Here is a 25,140-nt window from a genome sequence, read left to right as displayed (position 1 = left end):
GACACACTAATGTCTTTTGTTTTATGACATTTTATAATTTTGGGCACCTAATCTGGAATGAGTCTCATCGGCTGTGTACTTGAACCCCACCTTGTGGCGTGGGCAGTTACAAATGAACAACCTAAGGGTCAGAGGTGAAGGGACGGGCACGATCCCCCAGCTAGTTGCTGACAGGACAGAGGGGACTCCGGCCTTCTGCCAACTGGCCACTGTCCCCAAGGACCAGGCAGTGGGAAGGGACAGTGGCCTGATCATTTTCTTCATCAAAGAAGGGCCGGGGGGAGGTCCCGCAGTGAGAAGCCCCTGACCTGTGTGAGAAGAAGATCCCCCTGCGCAGGAAGCGGTGTGGCTTCTGGCCAATGGCTCTCTCTATTCGGTCGATCAGCTCCTTGTCAATTTTACTGCTTCCAAACCGAACTGGAAAGAAAATTGGAAAAAAGAGATGATGATCTTAGGTGGTGGGAGGCTTGGTGATGTTACTGAAACAAGAGGAGAGACTGGTGATCCACGTGCAGCCATAACTGACCCAGCTCTCTTTAGGCCTTTGGCTCTGGCCCCTTCCACCAACTCAGCCAGCGGGAAGGACAACAAGTTACAGAACAAAATGCTGTTTTGTCTGGGATTGGATTCGGACGGGAAACACCCAGAATGCAGTCGAGCTAGCAGCTTTAGACACACACACGGCGGCTTATTGCTCATGGAGGTGTAATTTATATACATCGACAGCTATAATTTTAAATAGTCTTTAACTGAATTAACGTCTGTCTTTAGTCAAATTTTCCCTCATTGGTAGTCTACTTAAATCATGGAAAATGGCTTTGACTTAGATATGAACATTTTAGTTATGTTTCTTCTTTGACACCATTAGCGGTTTCAGAGCAAGGCCCTTCCTAAACAGGAAGCCCCCCAGTGAAGTGCTTGGCAGTGAGTACCTGTCACCTGTGAGAAGGCACCCTTCTCAAGCTGACTTCGAGCTTTTTAGCTCTAGATTCAGTATCACTGGAGACACAAGTAATCTACGACTGGCTCGTAACCACTAAGTCAAAGACAATCCAAATGACTGCAAAGGCACCCAGTTCACTGCCGCCCCCCCCAACCTCAGTTATGAATTACTCAAAAAAAGGAAAAAGCTTCTACTAAGCTGTCTACTATAAATCATTATTTTGAAATACATTTTACACTGTTATTTTAATTAAAAATAATTCTTTCGGGATATAAATCACCACCGAAAGATTTTAGGATCGATTTTTAACTTGGCCTTGAAGCTTGACTGGATTTATGACTAATCCAAATTAAAAAACATCAGTGGAATCACTTCAGAAAGCTGGGCTTCCCCCACAACATACCAATGAGCTTGTCATAGTCAATGCCTTTTGCACTGCTTGTCTGTACCGTCCATGGGTCCACAAAATCCTCTCCTTCTTCAGTGGCATCTAGGCCGCAATCGCCCCCAGGGGCTGGGTTCCCTGGAGGGCAGTCAGCCTTGTAATCCTCCCCTGTGGCAGTTTTGTAGCTCATTTTTAAGGCTAACAACAACTTCACTGCAGAATCAATTTCATCCTGCACAAAGGAAATAAGGGTGAAGGCTAGAAATACTAACAAGGGCCAACGTGTGCTGAATGTTACTGTTACCGTGAGGCAGGCGTTGTGCTAAATGCTTTCACATGTTATTACTTCGTTAGCCTTACAACCCTATGAAGAAGGCATCACTGTCACTGTCCTTCTCTGGCTGAAGAATCTGAGACTCAGGGGAAGGAGCTTGCCCACAGGCACACGGCAAGCCGTGGGCCCAAATGCACTTTATTTTTATCTGTTGTTCCAGTACGATGGACTACTACCACAAACATGATGGGATGAATGTAGTGACATAATCAATGCTGTTGTTTATGACAGAGTTAATGTGCTGAATATTTCTTAAAAGCCACTGATGCCAGAGGACACATGTGACAAGCCCCACTAATTGAGGATACTGAGCTCCACCCTGGAACTTGTTTTCACATTCCACCCAGATGGAGATGAGTGTTTATGGACACTCAGACAACGATGCCACCAAGGACAGTAACGGCTCAAACAGACACCGTGAAAACAGATAAAGGCAAGGAAGAGAATACAGACTTTTGGGAGGGATTCACTGGGAAACAATCTTACTGATGCATTCTAGAGTCTTGTCAAGCTGTCCAAAGTGTTTGCAGAAGTTAGTGTTTTATAACAAGCGTAAGAAAAATAAATAGAAAATGAACCCTTGGGAACTCTGGCAGCCTGTTAAAGACCTCCCCTTCCGGAAGCCTCCACGAGCCACCCCTGGAAGCCTGTTATTTAAAAGAGCAAACCTAATTAAGCAGATTAGTCGTGCTATGCCCCAAAGCGCGACTCCCATAATTGGCCTTGCCGGATTAGATCGCAAACAAAGAATACACACGGTCCAATCTGCTTGCCAAGGGAAATACAAACATTTCCATTTTGAGTTTATACATAATGTGCTATAAAGGGGCTTCCCAGTGGAGAAACACTGCACCTCCAAGCTCCATTCAGAGAGAGCTGCCCCGTCAGGTGCAGCACCTGGGCCACAGAGGACTGTTACTGGAGGGTGATTCTGCAGACACAGATTTGTGTTTAAAACTCTGACACTACCTGGAATCTGTCATTGAGACGAGTTGGAGTGTGGAAGCAACAACCGCGTGGATACAACTCACACTAGAGGTCGGATGGCCACCCACCTCCGACGGGCAGGTATGTCCTGCCTGCCTCACTTCTGCAGCGCCTGGGCTCAGTGCTGGCCACAGAAGGGACGCTTAGCAAGCACCATCTGTCAAGTTATCTCTGGGAGAACTGCCTGCTTTGAAGTGCACTGTGGTCAGTACCCTCTAATCGCTGGCTATGCTGACGTATCAAGACTCTACCTGGCCTAACTCAGCTTCCAACTAAATGAGTCTTCGAAAGTCAAACATTTAACCAGTGTCCCGCCTCAAGGACCGTCTGTAACCTGGAACAGGACCGAAACAGACAAGCAGGCTCGCCTTGTCTGTTTTCTTGTTCTCATGGACCAGGACATTGAAATGGAATTTAAAAGCTGATGGTCTGAAAAGAGGCAGACCTAGAGGGCTGTACATACACTACTTGATTTTATGAAGTTCCAGCCCAGGCAGAACCATCCACGGGCAGAGGCCTCTCTCGGGAGGGTAGAGGCCGTGACGAGGGGGCCTGGGGATGACTGCTGTGCTGTTCCTCCATTTGGATGCTGGTTACACAGGTTTGGTCACTTTGTGAAAATAGAGTGACCTGTCTGTTTATGATCTCCATATTTCTCTGAATGAGTGATGTATTTCAATTTTAAAAGTTTACTTAAACTAAAAGGAGAAAAAGAAAGGCTCTGTTCTCTGTCTTAACCCCTCTGACCCAGTGTCATCTCTTAATTCCTGCCAGAGGCCCCAGATTCTGATCTATCCTCTGGGAGGAGCTTTCGTGAGCTACTGTTTCTGAAAACGAGGTGTTATTCTCCGGTACACGGAGCAGAAAAAGAATGCCAAAGCCTGTGACTAGACAGGTGGCACCCTCACTGGCCCAGCGAGCTCCAAGGGTCTCAGCTATGTTCCTTAAAGTGAATTTCTAAAACATCAGGTGCTTCTAGTATAATATATTTCAAGGTCAGATACAAATTCACTTTATTTAACTCTGGTCTCATCATGCAACCTCTGATCTCCCTTGCTGAGTGTCAAAGACCACGCTCAAAAGAATGATTCTACACTGTGTTAAGTATTGCTCTTTCATGGAAATGATGACCATAACTGGAGCCACTAGGATTTACTAACTAAAAACATTTCTTAACGTTGCTCAAATTAATGTTAAATGACAAAAATATCACTGTCAGTTTCCTAAAATGGGTTTATAGAGTAAATGATCAATATTTGGGTCCTTTATTTATTTTAGGTTTTTAGATTTTTTAAAAAACAACTTAGCCTCATTCATTGAACCTACCTGGTGTATGAACCTCTTTCTGTGAATAATTAACTCCTTTTTTTGGGTATCATTATTTATCTATTTTAAGATGCATTGGATTATTTAGAGTCCAAAGAGTCAAAGTAAACTGTTGAGGTGAGTGTGAAATGGCTGACATCATCTGATGAGAACCTAGGAAGAGATTTCTGAAAAGACGACAGGGACTGGAAATGATGGAGATGGAGAAGCTGAGTGACTCAGTAGTGGCGGCATCTCAGAGCGAGAGGAAGAGCCTAGGTGCTAGCCACAGATGCAGACTGAATGGATCACATGTCTGAAACCCACTGCAGCACCAGCAAAGGGATCTTTAAAGATGGCATCATCCCAGGAGGACTAAGGAAACAGGAAGAGGATGACAGCAACAAGAGTGCAGAAGCTGGAAAGCAGATGCATGACTGGCACCCGACTGAACTCCGGAGAAGAATAGGTGCTAAGACTCTGTGGAACAGCTGGGCGGCGACTGGGCTGATGTTGCCGTGGAGCCCCAGAGAGGTGTGGGCAGAGGCGGTGCTCGATACTCAAAGAAACGAGGGCGAAAGTGGGTAATAAAGGCAGGAGCGCTGGTTGAAAGTCTAAGAAGCAGTTACTCAGTGGTCCACCCCAGCCCCCCGCCCCACCCAGAGGTTTGGTGTCCTGAGGAGAGCTGAAGGGTCCAGACTGGAGGTGCTCTGCACAGCAGGGCGGGGCCCTGGGAGCAGGGGCTCCAGGGATCAGTGAAGGATTGCACAGCCCAGCGCCTTTGCTCCACTCAGCTGCACAACGAAGCAGCCAGACCCGTACCCCCTGGATGACAATTCAGAAGAGTCCTCTCTGAGAACTCTACTAACCTCAGGGAAGAGACCTAAAGACCCCGGCAGTGAAGATTTCCCAAAGAAAGGAGCAGTCGGGCGGCTCTCCAGGGAAGGGAAAGCTGCACAGAAGCCCCTCTCACGCGTGAGACCCTCCAGCCAGCCTTTAGTGCCCCCTTAAAGCCGTGAGTGGACAGCCGTGTACCACCAAAAACCTGAGGACCCGATCTCAGAAAGGCAGAAGGAATAAAAGTTAACTCAAAGGAAACTGAGCTTATAAAGGGGGCAGGGAACATCGGAAAAAGTATCATCAAGATCTCAGTGACAAAAGGACACTGTCCCTATGAACTGAGAACAGAGACCTTTGGGAAAGGAACATTCAGAGATCAGGTGAGCTCTTGGTTAAAAGGGACAGGATGGGTGAGAAACAGTAGGAGGGTTAGAAGTTGAGGAAATATACCTGAAAGAAGAACAAAAAGAAAAAGAAATAAAAATAAGTCCCCAAATAAGAAATTCAGACGACCCATCTCCGAGTTAAAAAAAAAAATCAGCAAAGAAACAAAAAACAGTAGATATTGAAGAAATAATAAAATAATGGAATTTCTGAGAATTCATGGTCATGAATTTCCAGTCTGAAAGGAGCACCTGTCCCAGGAAATTTCAGAGCACTGGAACAAAGAGAAGGTCCTGTGACCTTTGACAGAAAAGACAAAGGAATGGCACCTGGCTTCTCCACAGCAAACCCGAGAGCCAGTGAGGATGGACCAATGGTTTCAGGATTCTGAGGGAAAATCACATCCACCTCAGAATTCTATACCCAGCCTAGTTCTCAACCAAATCTGAGGTAAAATAAAGGTACTTTCAGACCAGGCAAGATCTCAAAAAATTCCTTCCTTAGCACTATTTTTTTCAGAAACCATTGGAGGATTTGCTCTGCCAAAATAAACCAAGGAGTAAGACCTAGGATGAAGAAGCAGGGACCCTGCAGAGAGAGGTGAGGGTGTGGCTGGGGGGAGAGGTGAGTTCCCATCTGGAGGGAAGCTGGCAGAGGGCCCTGAGAGAGCGAGCTTCAAGAGGACGAACTCAACAGGCTGCTTCATGTACACGTCTCGAGAGGGGATTCACACAACAGGGAAGAGCTTGGAGATCCACCATCATCAGCCCATAGAAGAGCCCCACAAAAAGAAATCAAGATAAATATCAACTCCAAAGAAAACAAAAGTTGGGTGGGACAGGAGAAGCTCTCACACTGTCCTTGGTGGGTCAGCTGTCAGTAGTGTTTACCTGGTCAGAATAACGTCAGTGTTAACACTGACCGAGCTCGCAGCAGGAGACTGGGGGATGGGAAGTGCTTATGAAAGTGTTCCTTTTCTACAGTAACAGCCCCACACTTGAAAATCAAGGAGCAATATGATTACTGTGCGTTTGAGAGATGTGGGGGTGACATATCAGAAGAATCAGCTAAAAGAAATGAAAACAGCTGTTTCTTGGAGCAGGAAGTGGGCCGAGCGGGTGGACCACTGCTTTTAGACCGCATGCATCAATACTGTTCAGAGGAGAAAACAGATTTAAAACGAGAGCCAAAATACCTCAGGTGTGGAGGGAACAGAAATCTGGTAACACCACCCCACAGACTTGGATCAGCCGCACGTGTGGAAGACCCAGCAAAATGACACACCTTGGATGCGCTTCCGGCTTTGAGGGACCTCACAAGCTGCCCCTGAGCAGCTATGCTGTTGAACAGTTCCAGCGGAGAGCCACATCCCTGCTCGCCGTCGGGCACGTCTGCCATCTTCGAGGACCTACGCTCGCAGTGGGCTAGGGAGCTGGGAGGTTTGCTCAGTGGTCCAGCCAAGCCTGTGGGGGTGGGGCGGGGGTGGAGAGCGAGCGAGAGTTTAATAAACCATCACAGCTGTTTTCCCCTTCCTGTATCTTGTTCTCCTTTCCAAAGAGGTTGGAGGTGAGTTATAATAAAGGGCATGGATAAAACAACATAATACAAAAATAAGCAGAAATATAGAGCCAGTAAAAGGGGAAAACAACAACAAACGCTAGTGATGAAGTTGAAAGGAATTGCTATGATTTGGCCCCTCCTAACCGAGAGCAAGTGCCCAGGGCACAGGAAGGACTCGTGTTTGTGCAGGGAGCAAATACCAAAGCACTTTAGTAAAGCTGGGTTCACTACAGCTAAAAACATTTGGCAAATTGTGATTTATTCTTTACCTTAATTGCTTTGGGGATGAATTCCCAGGCCTTTGCAGCCATAACCCACATATCGCTGGACAAATAGCTTCCTCTGCTGGCCAGCTGTTCTGTTCTCAGAGGAAGGGAGGTCTGGGATGAAGGCAGGGCCTCATCTGGGGTGGAGGAAGGGGATTATCTGGGATGGTGGGCAGGGCCTTAGCCCTTGTGGGTTCCAAACGGGATAAGACCTACAAATAGCCTGTCCACTCCACATGCTGCCTTATTTAACTGTAAACCTTTGAAGACGGTGTACCTGCACCTTTATTAGTCATTATTTACTATTGTCCTTGAAAAGAGGTGGGGTAAGGGGCAGGCCACCTGACACTGCTTTGGGGCAGAGGCTAGCCATGCTCAGTCCCTCTTGGGTAGGTCACTGCCCTTTCTTGAGGGTCAGCGTCCTCAGCTGTAAAGCAACACCATTAGGAACTTCACCCACCTCAAGGGCTATTGTGAGAAGAAATAAGAAAAAAGCATGGTAGCATTTTGTAAACTGTAGAGCAAGATATAAACCAATACAAGTATTATCTGTTAGGTCTCCATCCAGACCGTGGCCGAACTCCAGCTCCATGTATGACTCGCTGCTACTCCTTGAACGAGGATGATGATCATGACAACGAGGCTAGGCGACAACAGCTAACTTCCAGCACTTATGTATCTGGTATTTTTCTAAACACCTTATACATATAAACTCATCTCAGCCTTATAGAAATCCTATGAGACAGATATGTTATCTCCATTTTATAGATGAGTAAACTGAGGCATAGAGAGGTTAAAAGACTTGTCCAAGATAATACAGCAAGTGGCAGAGATGGGATACAAACTCAAGCAGTTTGACCCTAAAGCTATACTCTCAAACATTATCCTACACGGTACCGAGCCTCAGTCCCTCAACTGTAAAATGGGAGTAACAATAATAACACAACTTGTAGGACTGGTCTTGGATTAACTGTGATAATGCAGGTGGAGAATCAGCTCCATGGCAGAGGTTTAATGAATGACCATTTTGTTTCTTTAATCATTTTAAAATTTTTTTCTAGCAACTCTATTAACAAAACATAGACTTTTAAGGGGGTGTTCTATTTTTATTTCTCCATTTGTTAAATATTTGTTTAAAAATATGTAAATTTTAACTAAACTGATCTTTTGTTGTTGATGGAGGTGCTGGGACTGAACCCACGACCTCGTACATGCTAAGCGTGCGCTCTACCAGTGAGCTATACCCACCCCCGTTTTGTAAAGGATATCTTTTATTTATTTATTTATTTATTTATTTATTTATTTATTTATTTATTTATTTATTTATTTATTTATTTAGGAGGGTGGGGCAGGACATAATAAGGTTTATTTATTTATCTATTTAGTTTTAGAGGAGGTCCTGGGGATTGAACCCAGGGCCTCTTGCATGCTAAGCACATGTTTTACTGGTGAGGTATACCCTCCTCCCCCAAACTAATCTTTATATATAAGTCAATGGAACCATGAAGGGACAGCAGCCAGTTTTTTTTCCCTTCTGTGCTGAGCAGCACCTCAATTCCCAGAAACGGGAAGTGTAGTGAGAAATATGAGTTAGGAAACAAAGTTCACAGTTTAGAGAGGCCCATAAAAGGGAGAAGGAATGCGGAAGAAACTTCTGACCTACACTGGGTGGGTAAGAGGGGAAGAAAAACTCAGGCCTGCCCATATCAAATAATAATCAAAGTGATGAAAATTACTTCTAGCCACAAAGGATCCAACATCGTGTCCTGATGCTCTACACATGATCCCGAGTTCTCCCCACTTTCAAAGCTGGGTGGTACAGTGTATGCTCTGCATTTGCAGATGAGAGCCTGATGGCTCAGGGAAGTCAGAACAACCCTCTGAGGTTCCAAAACCAGAGTAGTCAAGCCAGGATCTGATGCCAAAGTCCCCTCAATCATGAGCTCTCTCAAATTCCAGCTGCTCCCCGTACCTGGAATGTCCTACCCCCTCTTCGGCCTGCACACTGCCCACTGTCTTCCTAACTCAAACCTCAGCTCCTCTTTGCAGCCTCTCCTGACTCCTGAGTGTATGGGGCCAAGTTGGCTGCTCTGTCCTCAGTGATCCCAAGCATTTGTTAGTGACTTTATTACAGCACTCACACTGCATTTAGTTATTTATGCCTTCTTCAGCACACAGTGAAAGCAAGCAGCACGTTTTACTCTTTTATGTGCTTCTAGTACCTGGTACAGAGTAGCTTATCAACATTTACTGGATGAACGAATCTCATAAATCACAGTTCAATTTCCCCCTCTGGTTTATATCCTCTTATTATATCTTTGCAAGTGCTCAGTCCAGTTTAAGGTAGATTTCCCCCATTTGGACTTTACACGGCCTCTTAAAACATCCTGACACTGCACTGAGCCCTCTGAGATTTGGGAAGAGCCAGGTTGATCTCACATGCCCAGTCCAGTTTCCTTACCCATTGCTAACATCTGCCCATAATTCTGGTCACTTTTTGGAACTCCCTTTTGTTCACCCTTGTCCTTCCAAAAATGTGTTCTGCATGGAAGGCAACAGGTGGTAGCAGTAAGTTCCTGAAGTCTGTGAGTAGGACCAAAATCAAGTATAGCTTAAAATCATCCTTAAGAATTCCTAGAAGTGCCAGGTAGAATGACTGGTGAGCCGTGGACTGCCAGTCTCCCCCTGCAATGGAGCAAATACCCTTAGAGGATCAGCTATAAGGACTGAGCCTGCATTTAGGGTCCATGCTGTAGGAAAAACAGGTATCTTTAAAGATCAGAATCCCATTTAGGTAAGAAGGGACACACAGGAATGGAATCTCACCAAGGAAATAGCAGGTGAGGTCTCCCAGCTCTCACGGTCCCGAGGCACACACTCCCTGTGTGGGAATCACCTATGCTGTAAATCCTGTGTGTGTGTGCATGATGCAACCTCTTGAGTGAGTAAATACTTCAGGAGTGATCAGACACAAAGAATGGAACTCTCATTTCTCTCATTCCAGGCATCCACCCATTTACCCCATTTAAGTGCACATCTTCTCCTTCTTTCTCCCATCTAGTCAACATCCTCCTTTATTTCTTTGTTAACTAACTTTTTAGAATTTAACTTCAGAGTTCAGAACCTCTAAAATTACATTGACAGTCTGTGTGCATGTTGGTGTATTTGTGGTTCTAAGCACAGTATCCAGGTTTTGTAACTTTCTCAAAGGGATCTGAGATGCCAAAAGGCTAAGGACCACCGTCTTAAGTGTTTACTGCATAAACTGCAAATAGGGCTTTGAATCTTTGTCAAGGAAAATTGCTTTATCTATTTAACTAATACTACAATCTAAAGGAAAGAAATGAAGCTATGATCTGTGAAGTAACCTATTATCTCCTCTAAGAAAAGCAGTGGGAGTGTAAAGAGGAAAACCGCACACTCCACAGCAGACCGGCGCGCCTTTAAAGAGAAAGCTGAAGGTCTCTTAAAAACTAACTCTTAGGTTCTACTTTTGAAACAACTCAAATCTTGTGCTCATTTGGATAGGTTCCATTGCTCTTGAGGAGCATAACAGGCACCCGAAGAAACTGGGAACAGTTTTGAGATGAGGAATGGGAAGAATTATAGAATGATTTAACAGAACAACACAAAAATTACTTGGGCCAACCTGAAATCATCTCACAGATAAGATCAGAATACACTGATGCTGCAACTTGGGGGAAAGGTGGCATCACAACAGTCAGTTCTGGGGCAGCAGAGAAGAGCTGGTGACCCAGGAATTCCGGATGCCTGGAACCCCACCAGGAGGTGGGACACCACCCCTCTACATCCTGGTCCCAGGGTATGGAAGACAATGGCCTTGGACTGTCCAGTTTTCGGGGGGAAAAGAAAATGATTTCTTTCGGGCAAGGAGTTCTTTAACACTTCAAACCGTGGAACAGATTAAGTTCACTTTTTCTTTTTTAAACGTTGAGAGGAAAGGATACTTTCCCCTCTAAATAATAAAATGAACATTATCTTAAAAGGCAAAGAGTGGGGAGGGTATAGCTCAGTTGTAGAGTACATGCCTAGCATCCACAAGGTCCTGGGTTCAATCCCCAGTACCCTCATTAAAGAAAAAAATAAATAAACCCAATTACCTCCACTCAAAAAAGTAAAAAAAAAAAAAAAAAAAAAAAGGCAAAGACATTTATTTATATGAAGCCAGGCATAAGAAACTTATCATAATGAGATACTGTGGATGGATGTCGACTATTTAAGAAGGCCTCAGTAGTGAAAAACATGACAGCCAACCGGAAAGTGTTCAAGGCCTAGCTACAAATCCAAATAGGCAACCGCTCTTCCAGTAGCTCTATTCCCTACAGAAGCTGTGAATCGCCTTAACTTTGAGTCAATGAGATGAAATAAAATGCACAACACCCTGATCCTAAGAAAGATTAACCCTCATCTTCTCAGCCAAGGTTTCCAGCACTTTGGTGAAAGGCTGGTTAAAAGTACTAAGCTCTAAGTCTCGCAAAGATGGCAATACATACCCAAGTTGTAGGAGACACTGCAGGGGTGGCCACTGGTCACGCTGGGCAGTTGAGTAGCTGAGACTGCCCTGTGCAGCCAGAGCTCTTCTTTAATAGTCTTCTCTTTCTTTCAGTTGCCTTTTTAGGAAAGGCTCTTCTCTTTTTTCCCCCCCTGTTTATCTCATCTTTCACTACTTGCATGTAGGAGTTTCTTACAAATCACCCAGTTTCTCAGAAACGCTAGAGCCTCTTGACCAATCTCTTTGATGAGACTGTCCAATCAGGGGTGGGTTGCGGAGGGTGCGGGTGGAGACCAGTGAAACCCTCTCGAGAATCAAGCCATTAGCTGGTCATTGCATCAGCCACCCCATAGCACACGTTGGCCTCCTTACAACCTCCCCGCCCTCTTCCTGCTCCCTACTCTTTAGCATCAGTATGAATAACTGTTTGTGTGTAGTCATGGGGGGAGGGAAAATTCCCCAGCTACTTTTGTTCACGGAGATGGAGCGGTGCAGTGGAAGGATCATGAGTTCTGAGTCGAGCCTGGATATCAATCCGAGCTTGGGCGTTCTCTTGGTTCACGACCTTGCGCAAGTCACATTACCTCTCCGCTTCATCCTCCGTTTCCTCAGTTGTGAAACGGGCATGAAGAAGCCTCCCAACTTTACCGCGGAGGGGGCTAAGTGCGATACTACAGACAAAGCCCCTGTCACATGGCCGGCACTCGTTAAAAGCGCGGGTCTCTCCCTTTGGGAAAAGGGAAGAGGTGGGAGACGATGAAGGGTCGGTGCTGGCGGGAGTGGGCGACAGGCCGGGTCGGCGGCGCCAGGAGGAAGGGGGCGAGGGGCGCCGTGGCAGCCTCCGCGCCCCTCGTGGTGCCAGAACCCGACGGAGAGCTAGCCGGGCTATAAGTAGGATACTCCGGGACCTGGCGTGCAGGCGGCTCCGGGAGGACCAGGTCATCAGGCGCCGCCCCGGCCTCCCTCCCTCCTTCATGCCCTCACTTACCCGCCTAGCCGGGCCCGTCAGCGCTGCCGGCTCAGCCACGGGTGGCTTCCTGGGCGTCCGTGGAAACGCCGTCCGGCCAGAACAACTTCCGGCCCGGCTGCGCCATCATTGGCTGATCTCGCGGGGGCACGGACGGGAGCCGCCGCTGATTGGTTGGCGGCCTCGGAGCAGGCGGAACGCGACTGGGCTGCGGCTTGCGGAACGGATTGCGGAACGGATTGCGGAACGGATTGCCTCTGGAAGGACCGAGCGCTTCCGGTGCGTGTGGTGAGCGGCGGGCCGGGGGGCAGGAGGGGAGTGGGACCTGGCAGCGGCTGAAGTGCTCCAGACCTCTCCGCGCAGGCCTTTCACCGCCGCTCGCCTGTCCTGCATCCCTGGTTCCTTACGAACGCGCAGTGCTTTGGACGATCCTGGCCTCTCATTCTTGACCGTCCGGCTAACTCTTACTCATTCTCCAAAACCTATCTCTGGTCGTATCTTGTTTGTTGCCTTCATCAGTCTGTGGCTTCCGGCGCAGGACCCGTGTTTTGTGTTTAATCTCTGTCCATAAGACCTAACATAAGGCTTGGCACAGAGTAGGTAATCAGAAAATGTTTGTTGAATGAGAATATCCTATTCCTTTTGCTTTCTGTGTGCCCCTTCCCACCAGGTTGCATTTCACAAATATTTCTAGATGCTAGAGATCAGTGAACAAAACACAAAAAGTCCTGCTCTAGTGGAACCGACATGCTGGTGACTGCCAGTGCCACTCTCCCCTTTCATAGTCTCATTTCTCCAACGACCTGACTTTTCTTTGTAGTTGTTCCTCTTCTTAGTTTAATCCCTGCCCTCTTTCCATGACAATTTTTTCTTTTTCTTCTTCCATTTTGCCTTAGAAACGTAAAAGGCAGCAAACATTTTTTCTCCTAAAATTTATGTTGTTCCCGGTAGTTCCCCGTCTTCTCCGTTTTTGCCTGTTTTCCTTAAGTCGTGTTTGCCTCCTCTCTCACCCCATTTGAATAGTTTTGTGGATTCAACCTTCAGTGCTTCTCACCACCTCTGCTAGGCCTCCCTTGGCCTGTGGTATGAAACTGCAACTCCAAGCCCACCATTGCATCTACTTTTCTTTTCTGTTTTAGTTTTCTCCTTAGGATTTCTCACCACCAGACATCTTCTGTTTCACTTGGTTGTGGTCTGTCTGTCCCCACCAGCGTGTGAGCAGGGTGAGCACAGGGCATCGTCAGCTGCCTTGTTTGCTGCGGTGTTCTTGGTGCTTAGTGTGGGGCTCGGTGAGTAGCCCACGCTCCACCAGTGTTTGTTGAATGACTGAATGAAATGTACATGAAGCAGACAGGGAGCCCTATCATCCACCCTCCGGCATTCTTTCAGTCTCTGCTGCCTTGCCTTGTTAGGCAACCACACTACTCCCTGATCTTCTGCCATAGACCTTATCTTTAATTCTGGCCATTGGTATCTCCTCTGAGGCGACAACTGTCTGTGAGCAGCTAACTTGGTGGGTAGGAATCCATCCTAGTGGCAGAGGACAGGTGTCATGTCTTGGTAGGGGGAACCTGTTGGGTTCCCTTTGGCAGGATGGAATGGGATGCCGTGGTGGGAGTGCTCTGCATAGGAGTTAAGACAGGTGAGATGTCTGACCAGGATGGGCCCCAGCACCAGAGTAAGTATTTAGAGAAAAGAAAAGCCAATTCCTTTGCAGTGCTCAGTTCCATTAGTTTATAATTAATTCATTATATTATATTAGTTCCATTTGAGGTGGGCTGGCTCATTATGGAAGTTTTATTTAGACAATGGCTCTGTGTGTGGAAGGTCTCACCTGCCTGGATGGGCTGCAGATGGGGGTGGGATTTTCGGAGGAGGCAGACCGCAGACTTTTTTTTGGGTAATGATATAACTTGTTTGGGAGCGGAGCCCTTCAGGCAAATGGTATGGAAGGAGTGGGATGGTTGATTCCAGGGGAGGACGTGGGCGATAGGGTGTTTGGAATGGAGTAACTAAGGACCCAGAGGTGCTCACCTGAGCTCACAGGTGGGAAGAGGAACTCAGGGTGGTATATTAAGGTAGGGCACACAGGCTATCTCCGAAGTTGCCTGTTGCCTGCGCTTTCAGTGCTGCTCCAACACGCCCTCTGCTGTCCTGGACGTGTCCTGCATCCTTGTTTTCCTGTTGACTGTACCTGCTTTGTGTTAACCGCACAGCATTTATTCCAGAAGGAGATACTTCTGTGCAGATACTAGTTGGCTATAATTTATCATCTATGGTGGTTCAGAATTCCAGGGAGAGTTTTTTAGAAAGGGGAAATTCACTGTCTTTGTGTTTGTGTTTGGGGTGAAACTGGTGGATTTGGATCACACCCTCAGAATTAGTGGACTGATGCCTCAGGCACCTCGGCTTTGTGTAGTGGGTCTGTCTCTGACTGGCTTATCGTCGAGTTGGGATATCTGAGGAAGAGCATTCTAGGCAGAGAGGATAGAAAGAAAGACTGGAGCACAAGGGGAGGATGAAGGTGAGGGTGGTGTGCTTTTAACACTTGGTGGATCCCGGACATCTTTCCATTTCAGTATTTTCAGACCTAACCTCATCCACGTTGACGAGTGTAAGTTCTCCTCATTTGTTGCCGATAAACGGTGCTGCAGGCTCTCTTTGTACAACTATCTTTGCAAATATATGCTAGTATTTGTGTAGGACAGAGCTCTAAAGTGGAGTTGTTGCAGTAAAAACTATGTGTGTTTAAATTGGTAATAGACACTGCTCAAGTTGACCTGGAAGACCTCTTTCAAACCATGAGTCTTTCTTCCAGCCACTGTGTCTCCATTGAGTCAGGTCCTCTTTTATGTCTTTCAGTACAGTTTTAGTTGTCTTTATGTAGGTCTTGCTTGTTTTTCATTTTTTTGTTAAATGTATTCCCAGATATTTCATCGTCTTCATTTTAAAAAATTACACCTTCTAACTAATTATACCTGGTGCATAGACAAGCCCTCATTTTTTAATACAAATTAAAAAGATTTTTATTTATATTCAGTGCTGAAAAGAATGTGGAGAAAAGGACACTCATATTCGTTGATGGATTCTTTTTTTTTCAAGCCCTCATTTTTAATGTGTTTATTCTTATGGGCTGTTTGGTCTGAATTTGGTCTGTGGCATGTTTTCTTTTAACTGCAGATGGTGGTAAACATTCTTCCATGCACATCTTCTGACACTTGACTTTGTCTGGCCTTAGGTAGTTTGCTCTTGAAAGACAGCAAGAAACTGTATCTTCAATGGCTTCGTTGGTGGCTTATGATGACTCGGACTCTGAGGCTGAGCCCGAACCTGCGGGAAGTTTCAATCCTGCTGGCCAGAGGAAAGACACCTCTGATGTGGTCAGACCTCCTGGGCAGAACGTAGCCCCGGGATCCCTGCCCGCAAAGCCCGGTTCTCGAGAAGACCCAGCCAGGTGTCATCTCCCGCTGGTCCAACTCTGGAGAAGTGATCCGGGATCTTGCCCCAGCCAGAGGCTACAGTGGCCCCGGACAGAGCCTGAAGTCACCTTCTCCACCAGCGAGCCTCCTCGTCCTTCCCTGTGGACCACCCGTGCTCCAGCTGGCCATGTGCCCCTGGCAGCTGCCCGCTTCAAGCAGGTGAAACTCACCTGGGGAACTTACGAGCCCCCTGAGCCATCTTTCTGTGCCAGGACCAAATCTGAAACCCCAGGTAAAAATGGCAGCTCTCTTCAGAGGAAGAGGTGTGAGGACTGTGTCATTCCCTATACCCCGAAAAGACTAAGACAGCTGCAAGCACTCAGCACAGAAACAGGCAAGAGTAAAGACACAGAGGCACAGGGTCCCTCTGCAGGGCGGGCCCCGGCCCCAGCCCCGCTCTGTGTGGCGTCCCGAGTGTCCGAGTTTATTCAGCCGTATTTGGACAGTCCATATAAGGAAACCAAGATTCCCAGGAACGTGCTCTTCCACCTGAGAGGCCACCAGGGCCCTGTCAACAGCGTTCAGTGGTGTCCAGTCCTTTCTCAGAGCCACATGCTTCTCTCAACTTCTATGGATAAAACCTTCAAGGTAAGACTTGTGTGAAATGGCTCTTTTCAGATGCTCTTAGGAATGAACTGCTGGGATGTTTTGTTCTTCAAAACAGAGAGGCAGAGCCTGGTTACAGGCTGAGCATGTCTTCTGGGGAATTTCTCTCGTTTTTCTTTGGTGCTTTCAGGAGAGGGTCCTCAGTGGTCCACCCTGGATCATTGGTCCATTCTGCCCCATCCCCGCGAGGCTGCCTTGCCCAGGCCACCAGAGGATGCTTGTCCTTATCCTTCATGTGTGGGTGTTTTTGAAGGACCCGCAGACACACTGAAGCCCTGGGAGGATGAGGTCACTGGGTAAGAAGGAGCAGGGGGGAGGAAAGCAGCTCCAGGAACTTGGAGACATCCTTGTGAGCTCCACTGAGGTTGAGTGTCATGTGGCGGTAACTCTGTCGGGTGCCGAGATGGATGCAGGGGGTATAAAGGTAGAGAGACCCGACCCTGGCTTCCAGGCCGGCACAGTGTGGTAGGGGCCATGGACAAGTGGAGAGGCACTCATGAGCCTGGGTCGGGACTGTGAGAACAGGACCCCAGAGAGATACCCGAGTGGTCCAGGAACCCAGCGGGAGGGACAGCAGCCCAGCCTGAGAAGCCTTGGTGAAGGCTTCCAGGAGGGAGGTTTCACTTGGTGAAGAGGTGGGGTGAGGCAGGGCGCAAGGACATTTTGGCTCTAAGTCTGGGAGGCTGTGAGGGGCCTGAGGCTGGGGAGGTGGGCAGGGTCGGACCAGGGTGGGCTTTGGGTGCCCTGCTGGGCACTTCCAGTTTGTGCAGATACTCTTTTTTTTTCTTTAATGGCAGTACTGGGATTTGAACCCAGGACCTCATGCATGCTAGGCATGTGCTCTACCACTGAGCTGTACCCACCCCCCACCCCAGAAACTCTTTTTTTTGTTATTATTTGTTTTAAAAGCTCCTGAAGTGAGGCAGACTTGTCGTAAGCGATACCCATATACACGAGGACGTAATGTAACAGGCATGTCCTACTTGTCTCCTGTCTCCAGCCCCCTGGGCTGTCCCCTGTCTCCCTCCTCACTCTCTGGCCCCTAGCAGAGCACAATACAGAGTAGGTGCCAGATGCACATGAGCTGAACAAAAGCTTTCTGGAATGAAAATGGCTTTGGAGTTGGAGGGATGTGGCTTCGAATCCAGCTTTGCTGCGGACTCACTGGTCAGCTGCCCGGGCTGGTGCCACTCCCAGTCTGGTGTCTTACCCAAAAAGGACACAGTTGTATCTGTGTCACGTGATCATGGGAGGACCCCGCTTACAAGGCTCCTGGCACAGAGCTAGGAATCCCATAGGTGCTCAATAAACTTCGGCTTCCGCCTTTATTTTCCTCAGAGTTCTAGAACTAGTGGGTGCCCAGGATGTTGTGTTTGCAACTTTTGTTTTGAGCTTTTTTCACAGGTGGCATTCTCTGAAGCTAAGAAGGGAAGTCCAAGTACAGTAGAGTCTTTTAAATGCGCTCCATCAATGAGTGTCACTTAAGGTGGCATATTTGAGTCCTGAGACGACTTGTCTGTGTTCCTGTCTGCGAGGCTGGTGGAGTTATGTGGGGACAGTGTCATGCTCTGTCTGCAGTCTGGGGCTCTAGGGTTTACATGCAGGGCTTTGGTACTTTGCCCACCAGGCTGGGGGCTCCTGGGATTCCTGCTGTGTGTTACGATATCCTCAGATCCATCTCACAGCCCTGGGGCTTCTTAGTCCTCCCTCCTGAGAGTCTGCACCCCCGGGGGGGGGCCTTGTGAGGGCCTGTCCCTTTGGTGAGGAGCCTGGCTGGAGGGTTTCCAGTGGGCAGTACGTGGCTGGCCTGGATGTGAGCTGGAGTTAGAATGATCTGGGCTCGAGGACCAGCTCCATCCCCAACAGCTTTGTGATCTTGGGCAAGGGACTTAACCTCTCTGAATCTCTTTTCTCCTAGATAAAACAAGCTTATGAGACCCGTGGCTGGGGCTTCTCAGGTGGGACAAAGGCCCAGGCACTATGAGTCTGAAGTACCCAGTCTGATGCTGGGCACAGGGTGTGGCAGAGTTTGGGGGAAGGCAGCGTGGTTACAGGTGGGCCACCTGAAGGGCGTTGGCAGCCCTTTTCCAGGAGTCCGGAGGGAGGGGCCAAGTGGGCAGGCGTGGGCAGCACAGGCTGGAGGGCAGGGCAGGCTTACTGGGGTCTTGATGGACAAGCTGGGTGGCTGTGGGCAGAGCTGGGTGGAGGGATTGGTGGCAGCAGGTGTGCCCTGGTGGATGTCTGCTGCCACCCATCCTCAGGGTCATATCTCCGGATGGTGAGGGCAGGCTTGGATCCCTGTGGGGACTGGTCTGGACCTGGCCCTCAGGGAGGTTCTCTTGTTTTGCCCAGGAAGTTTAGAATTCCTAAGCAGAGGCATCCCATGGTAGTTTTGGAACAGGGAGCATCTGTGTGAAGCCATTGATTTGGGGCGTTGTGTTTGTTCAGTTGTGTAGTGGATGTTAGTGGAGTAAATGTGTGTGCACTGGGGGTACGGCAAGGCCCCAGGAGGGGACTTGGGAGCAGCCAGCAACTGTGACAGCCGGTGACCAGAAGAGGGAGCAGTTGGCCCAGCTTGGGAAGGCTGTTCTGGCAGAGGGACTGTTACAGGAAAGCCCTGCTTGGGGCAGTTCACTGCGACCTGGGTCCAGGGCCCTTTGTTGTGAGGCCGCCCTGACCGGGCAGTTCTGTGAGCACCTGTCCCATTGCAAGGAGGCCGGTGTGTGCTGTGGGCAATGACATGGACACTGGTCTCTTGCCTGGCCTGGCAGCCTCCAGGGAGCCCTGTCCAGTGCACTGTCTGGCTCTCATGGCGAGGCTGTATGGGTGGCACTGCAGAGGGCCCTAGGGGCAGAGCATGGCTGCTGCCTGCTTCTCCTGACCATTTTCTTGCTGTGGTGTCTTGAAAATCAGGGCTTTAATAAGCCACAGATGCAAATAGTCAGGGCAGGGTCCTCTCTGTTTTAAGATGTTTGACAGTTTTCAGTGACAATTATTTGGCAAATTGATTTTGAGCAGCTTTTTAGAGTGAAGGCCATGTGGCAGGGCTGGAGGGGCAGGGTGGGAAGAGGGATGGGGACTTGTTGGGGGCCGGGCGGGGGCCCTGGGGAAGGGAGTCCCAGCTGGGGCCGTGGGAGTGCTAGGCACTAGGGTGTGTGTGTAGCCTGGTGGGCAGCTGGCAGCCCTGGGAGGACACCATCTTTCCCCTCCCTGGTGTCAGAAGGTGGGCGGCCTGGGGTCCTCGCGAGATCTGGTGTGAGATGGAGGGGCATGTGGGAGGCATTGTGCGGCTGCTGAGTCTGGAGTGGGGACAGGGCCGTGGGCGCAGGTGGGAGTCCTGGCGTCTGCAGCCCAGTCCTGCGTGGAGAGCAGATGGTGGCTGCCGTGGGGAATGAGCTGGAAGAGGTGGGTGTGATAGGGCACCCCCCTCCCCATGCTCTCTGTTTTGTTTTGTTTTGTTTTGAGGGGAGGAAAGTAATTAGATTTATTTATTCATTTCTTCATTATTATTATTTCTTAGTTGAGGTACTGGGGATAGAACCCACGGCCTCGTGCATGCTAAGCATGCGCTCTGCCACTGAGCTACACCCTCCTCCTGTGCTCCCTTTTGAGGGTGCCTTTCTGCTTGTCTTTTGGTTTAAGTCTGCCAGAGTGCCTTCTTGCCCTGCACCAGATCAGGAAGGAGGGAAGAGCTTGGGGGCTGGGGTCACAGGACTCTGATTTGAATCCTCCCTCTGCCGCTGACTGGCTGTGTGATCTCAGGCAAGTTACTTAACTTCTCTGAGCCTCAACTTGTGTATGTAAAGTGGAGATAGTTACGCATGGCTTGCTGGGTTTTCATGAAAAATGAATGATACTGTTTATGAATTACCTGGCCTGGTTCCTGGCACATAGTAGGCACTTACTGTGCTCTCACATTCTTCTCTCCCCAGAGATTTTCTGCGCTCCTTACCATGCGGTGGCATCTCGCTCTACTTGCATAGCAGGGGAACTGTATTTGCTACACCTTGTAGATTTTAAGCTTTTTGAGCCTGGGAACTGTGCCAAACCCATTTTTATATTTCCTGTAGCACCTGGCACAAAGTTTTGTACGTGTTAAATGATCAATGAAGATTAAAAATTTTTTTTAGATTTTATTTCCAGCCTTTGGAAAAGGATTGTCTTTAAAGTGCATAAATCCTATTTGCCACTAGGGGGCACAGTAAGACAGTAGAAGCAGCTCACCCAAGCTTCTAGAATGTGGAAGAATCCTCGACTCAAGGTAACATTTCCTGAAATATGATTTCTGATGGGGAGAAAAACAACACAATCCATCTGATTAATCTAAAGAACATGGAGTGCCAGTGCCTTTATCTCCTTAAAATGTAGCCTTGGAATGCATAAATTTCAATTGGGCACATTACGGCAGAAAGGTACTTATTTTAATATGTTCTAAATGTTCTGTGAGCTGTAAAATATGCTTATATTAGTTTTGAAAAATTTACAGCCAGAGAAATTAAGTAAAACAAACAATGACTCATAATTCTGCACCGATGCTCTGTTTTCTTTCCGGGCCATCCCTCCTGCCCCTGTCAGCGGCATGCATCTGTTCTCTGTAGTTATAATCCCAGCACGAATACCCTCCTATATACTCTTTTCATTTCCCTGTGTTCTCGTTTGGCTCAGAATGTTTGATTACCCATGGCACGTAAAGGTGGAATTCAGACTTTGAGGCCTTTTTTGAAGGAAAAAGCTTAATTTTACCCTGCTTTGACCAAACCCCGACAGCCCTGATTGTCGGCCACGTGTGTGGAGCCCTCTGCCAGGGCACCGAGAAAAGTCCCAAAGGCATATGCATGTTTTTTGCTGCCGGGGACAGACTCTGAAGATGCAGAAAATATGAAGTATGAAGGAGAAAACAGAAATCACTGGCAATCTTAACCGCAAGCCAGCAGCTCATTAACATGGGGACCTCCCCTGGTCCGGACCCGTGCAAGCATCCCTCTGTGTTTGCAGACTCAGGCTAGTGCTGCGCAGCGCGTGCGGTGTTGGTTCTGCGCTCCCTGCCCCCACCTTCTGTGCTGTTTGTAAGGGGCCTTTTTCTACCTCATTAAAAACTTTCCCCACGCGTATTTTCTGGCTGTCTCAGATTCCAGACTTTGCTTTGCCATTTTCAGTTGTTTCTTATCGTTTCCTGCTGTTGATTTTAAAATGGTCAGTGCTGCAGTGAACATGGCTATATGTAAATGTTGTCTGTTTGGCTGTCTTAATGCAGTTAAGATGGGCTTGATTTATCCCCAGGCTTTAACTAAAGCCTTTGTGTGTGGTGAGTAGAACCTGATTGGATGGGCAAATCTCTGTCCGTGCCATTGTTATCTGAGACCCCTGGGCTCCCTTTTTATACCTGCTGCTTCGCTGTGTGACTTTGGGAAAATCACTTAGCCTCTCTGATCTTCCATTTTTCTCATTGGTTAAATGTAGGTAATGGCTACCTGTTAGGGTTATTGCTATAGAAAAGTAATGAGTGCCTAGCAGCAGGAGGGGCTGAAGAAACATGTTCCCACATCCTCTGCACCTGTAACTATTTATTTTAAAAAACTGGAGGGAACACAAGTCACCCAGAATCCTCCAACTTGATACCTCTTGTTTTGTGAATCTTTTCGCAGTCTGTCTATAATGTTTAAATGTCATTGTTCCCGAGATAGATACTTTTAAAACTTATAAAGTTTTGGGAATTGTCTGTACCAAGCCATTTGCCTGTTCCCCTTTCACACACTATGCTCTTGGAAGGTTCTTATTGGAGGGCTGGGTCTGTGTCTCCAAACTGATCACCCTCAAGTGTGACGGAAGAGAACGGAGCCAGCGTCACAGAGCGTTCCTGTGTCTGAGCCTCCGGCAGCGCTGGTAGCAGCGATTTCACACCTACAGAGACTCAGGAGAGTGAGTGTGGGGCAGGGGAGATGTGCCCCCCTCCTCCGGCCAGGGTCAGCTGGGCCTTGGGCCCCTCCTCATGCGCGTTGTTCCCAAGTCTGTGACCTCTGCCTGTGAATATGGATGAGAGGATGGAGAAAGCCAACCATCCCAGGCGCCTGCCACCTTCTAGGCACCGTCCTAAATGCTCCGTCTTGTCCTCATGACAGGTGTAAGAGGAAAGGGCTAGGGCTGTTCTTTTTTTTTTTTTTTTTCGCTCTTAACATCACTTTTATTTAATATGCACTACATGCACATGATGCAGGTAGGGAAAAAGTTTACGAATCCATGTATTGGAGACCAGACAGACTGGTATTGCCAAGTGCGCACTGAGTCAATTAGAATGTTACTCAAAGTTCTTTATACTTAATCGGTTCTATGAAAGTAAGTGCAGAAGCAGAAATGTGTACGCGTCCCGAAGTATCTTCTTCACTTGGTTTCCTGTGCTTTCTTTGCCTTCTTTTTTCTTTTGCCTGGAAAGGGCTGTTCTTATTCCCGTTTTACAAGACGAGGATGTTGAGGTACAGAGGGTTAAGGGGTTTGTCCATGGCTGCACAGCTGGTAAATGGTAGAGGCAGCTGTCCGGCCATCAGACTACAGAACCTGAGCAAAAAAAAAAAAAAAAAAGCTAAAAAACCCATTTTGCTCCTCTGTCTCTGAGAATAAAGGATGACAGAGCACATCCCCTGCCCCGGCAGTGCCCCGCACTGCCCCACTTCAAACGCTTGTGGTCAGCGGCACGAGGAGGAGAGAGGATTTCTGTGGTGGTTGGATTTGCATTTTCCTGTGTTACAGGATCCTGTTGATTTATCATTGTTAGTGTATCTGATTATATTATGGTATCTTAGATGTGCTTTGTAGAAAGTAATGTATCTCAGATTCAAAGACAAGGAATTTATGGATTCAAGTGCCAAAGTGAGGGTTTATTTCAGTTTTGAAAGAATTATTCTTGATGGATTTTACAAAACGAGACTGAGGAATGATTTGATGTGTAGAGTGAGGAGTTGCGGAGCATTATGCAGATGATTGGCAATTTATTCCAAGCACGAGGAAAATCTATGGGAAATGAGAGATGCACAGCTGGGGAGGAGGGTTGGGTTGTGGTGGTGGGCGTTTGGTATTTGGGCAGTGAATGATTAACAGTACATCAAGGGTAATTAGGTGAAGGCGAGGAAAGAATGGGTGGTGTGTGGGTGTATGTGTGTGTGCACACGTGCGCTCATGCATGCAGAGATCATCTGGTTCCATCTGCATTTGACAGAGTTCCGGAGAGGGGAAGACACTTGCCTGAGGGCACACAGTGAGGTCAGGTATAGGAAGTGTTTAGATGCTTGCCTCTCTGGACACCATGATTGCTCGTCTCCATTCCCATCCTTTGAGCGTTTTCCTTCCAGGGAAAGTTCACGATCATCTGAATTGTAACAGAGTGGGGAGTTAGGGCTTCAGGCTGGTCGACAGCAGGGCTGCAGGTCCTCTGGGAAGAGCTGTGAGATCCTGAGCTGGAACCTTCTCCTCGTGGGAAGTGAAGTTTTGACACTCCTCTCCCCCAGATGAAAGCTGCGACGTTTCTGAGGCCAACAAATGAGACGTTTCCCACTTCTCGTTTGCTTGCCAGAAGGGACTTGTAAGCTTGTGCCTTACGGGAGAAAACCTTGGGTTGAAAGAGGAATAAGAAAGGAAAGGATGGCAGAACCCAAGCTGTGTTTTCTGCTTTTTGAAAACTTCATTTGGTTTAAGTTAAACAGTTCAGTGTGCCCAGTGCCAGACGCTGATGGGGAGAAAACAGTGCTGAGTGAAGGTGCAGGCTCTGTTCTCAGGGAACCAGCCTCAGCCAGTCTCATCCCGCGTCATTAAGGGAAGAATAGAGCAATTTGGGAAAATGCTTTTAATGTAATTGAAAAATGCAGATTGCAAAATTGGCACACTTAGGGGCTGAGACAGTCTAGTAAATTATTTCTTGCTGCTTTTAAAACTTGGACACAGAAGACTCTTGAAGGCCTCTGTCTAGTGCCCAGTGATGGCTTTGTCCTTCCTCTCTTAAAAAAATGGCATAGTAACAGAAAAGAAACTGAAAATGTGTACATGCATGTATGTGTACGTATAACTGAATTGCTTTGCTGTACGTCTGAAACTAACATTGTAAATCAATGATACTTCAATAAAAAATAAGAATAAAAATGGCAGAAATTAAAGATGTAACCATGGACCCTCCACTCAGACATACTGACTGTGAACAGTTTGCAAGCAGCATTTCCTTCCTGTCTTTTTTCCTACGTGCTTCGTCTGGTTTTGATCATACCGTAGGTAATTAATTTTTGTAACCAGCATTTAAAAATTATATGGCAGTCATTTCCTTTCCCAATTGCTAGTATTTTTAGCCCTTAAAAGAAGGAGTGGGTAAGCCACCCAAGCCTCTCGACCTTTTCTCCTTGCTTCTGCTTTTTGCGATCTGGGGCCTATCCCTGGGGGATGCGGCTCTAACGTGGCCCCCACGTACGGGGGGAGGGTAGCAGGACACAGGGACCAGAGCACTTGAGAGGGACGAGTGGTGGCAGCCCTGGAAGCCTGCCTTCACGTGGTTTCCTTTTGGCAAGCTTCCGGAAGTTTCTTCACTTGGCAAGA

At 47.8% G+C, this 25,140-nt stretch overlaps 2 protein-coding genes across 7 annotated transcripts in view; one reads left to right on the top strand and one right to left on the bottom strand.

The window, feature by feature from the left end:
- The window catches only part of WARS1 (tryptophanyl-tRNA synthetase 1), a 30,624-nt gene extending 18,001 nt beyond the window's left edge, over positions 1-12,623 (bottom strand). The window contains exons 1-4 of one of the 2 annotated variants that reach the window (XM_010968777.3): positions 12,506-12,623; positions 6,463-6,641; positions 1,347-1,560; positions 309-417 (exon numbers count right to left, since the gene is read on the bottom strand). In XM_010968777.3, the coding sequence (XP_010967079.1) occupies positions 309-417; positions 1,347-1,560; positions 6,463-6,576 (437 nt within the window). In that variant the 5' untranslated portion in view covers positions 6,577-6,641; positions 12,506-12,623. The other variant, XM_010968776.3, reaches the window with a different exon arrangement.
- A 12-nt stretch (positions 12,624-12,635) lies between these two features.
- The window catches only part of WDR25 (WD repeat domain 25), a 131,560-nt gene continuing 119,055 nt past the window's right edge, over positions 12,636-25,140 (top strand). The window contains exons 1-2 of one of the 5 annotated variants that reach the window (XM_074365035.1): positions 12,636-12,763; positions 15,723-16,551. In XM_074365035.1, the coding sequence (XP_074221136.1) occupies positions 15,763-16,551 (789 nt within the window). In that variant the 5' untranslated portion in view covers positions 12,636-12,763; positions 15,723-15,762. The other 4 variants (XM_074365036.1, XM_074365037.1, XM_010968778.3 and 1 more) reach the window with 4 other exon arrangements.

This window comes from Camelus bactrianus, chromosome 6, assembly GCF_048773025.1.
Source record: "Camelus bactrianus isolate YW-2024 breed Bactrian camel chromosome 6, ASM4877302v1, whole genome shotgun sequence".
NCBI classification, from domain to species: domain Eukaryota; kingdom Metazoa; phylum Chordata; class Mammalia; order Artiodactyla; family Camelidae; genus Camelus; species Camelus bactrianus.
The sequence above is the reverse complement of the archived record's forward strand: the minus strand, read 5'-3'. Positions and strand labels throughout refer to the sequence as shown.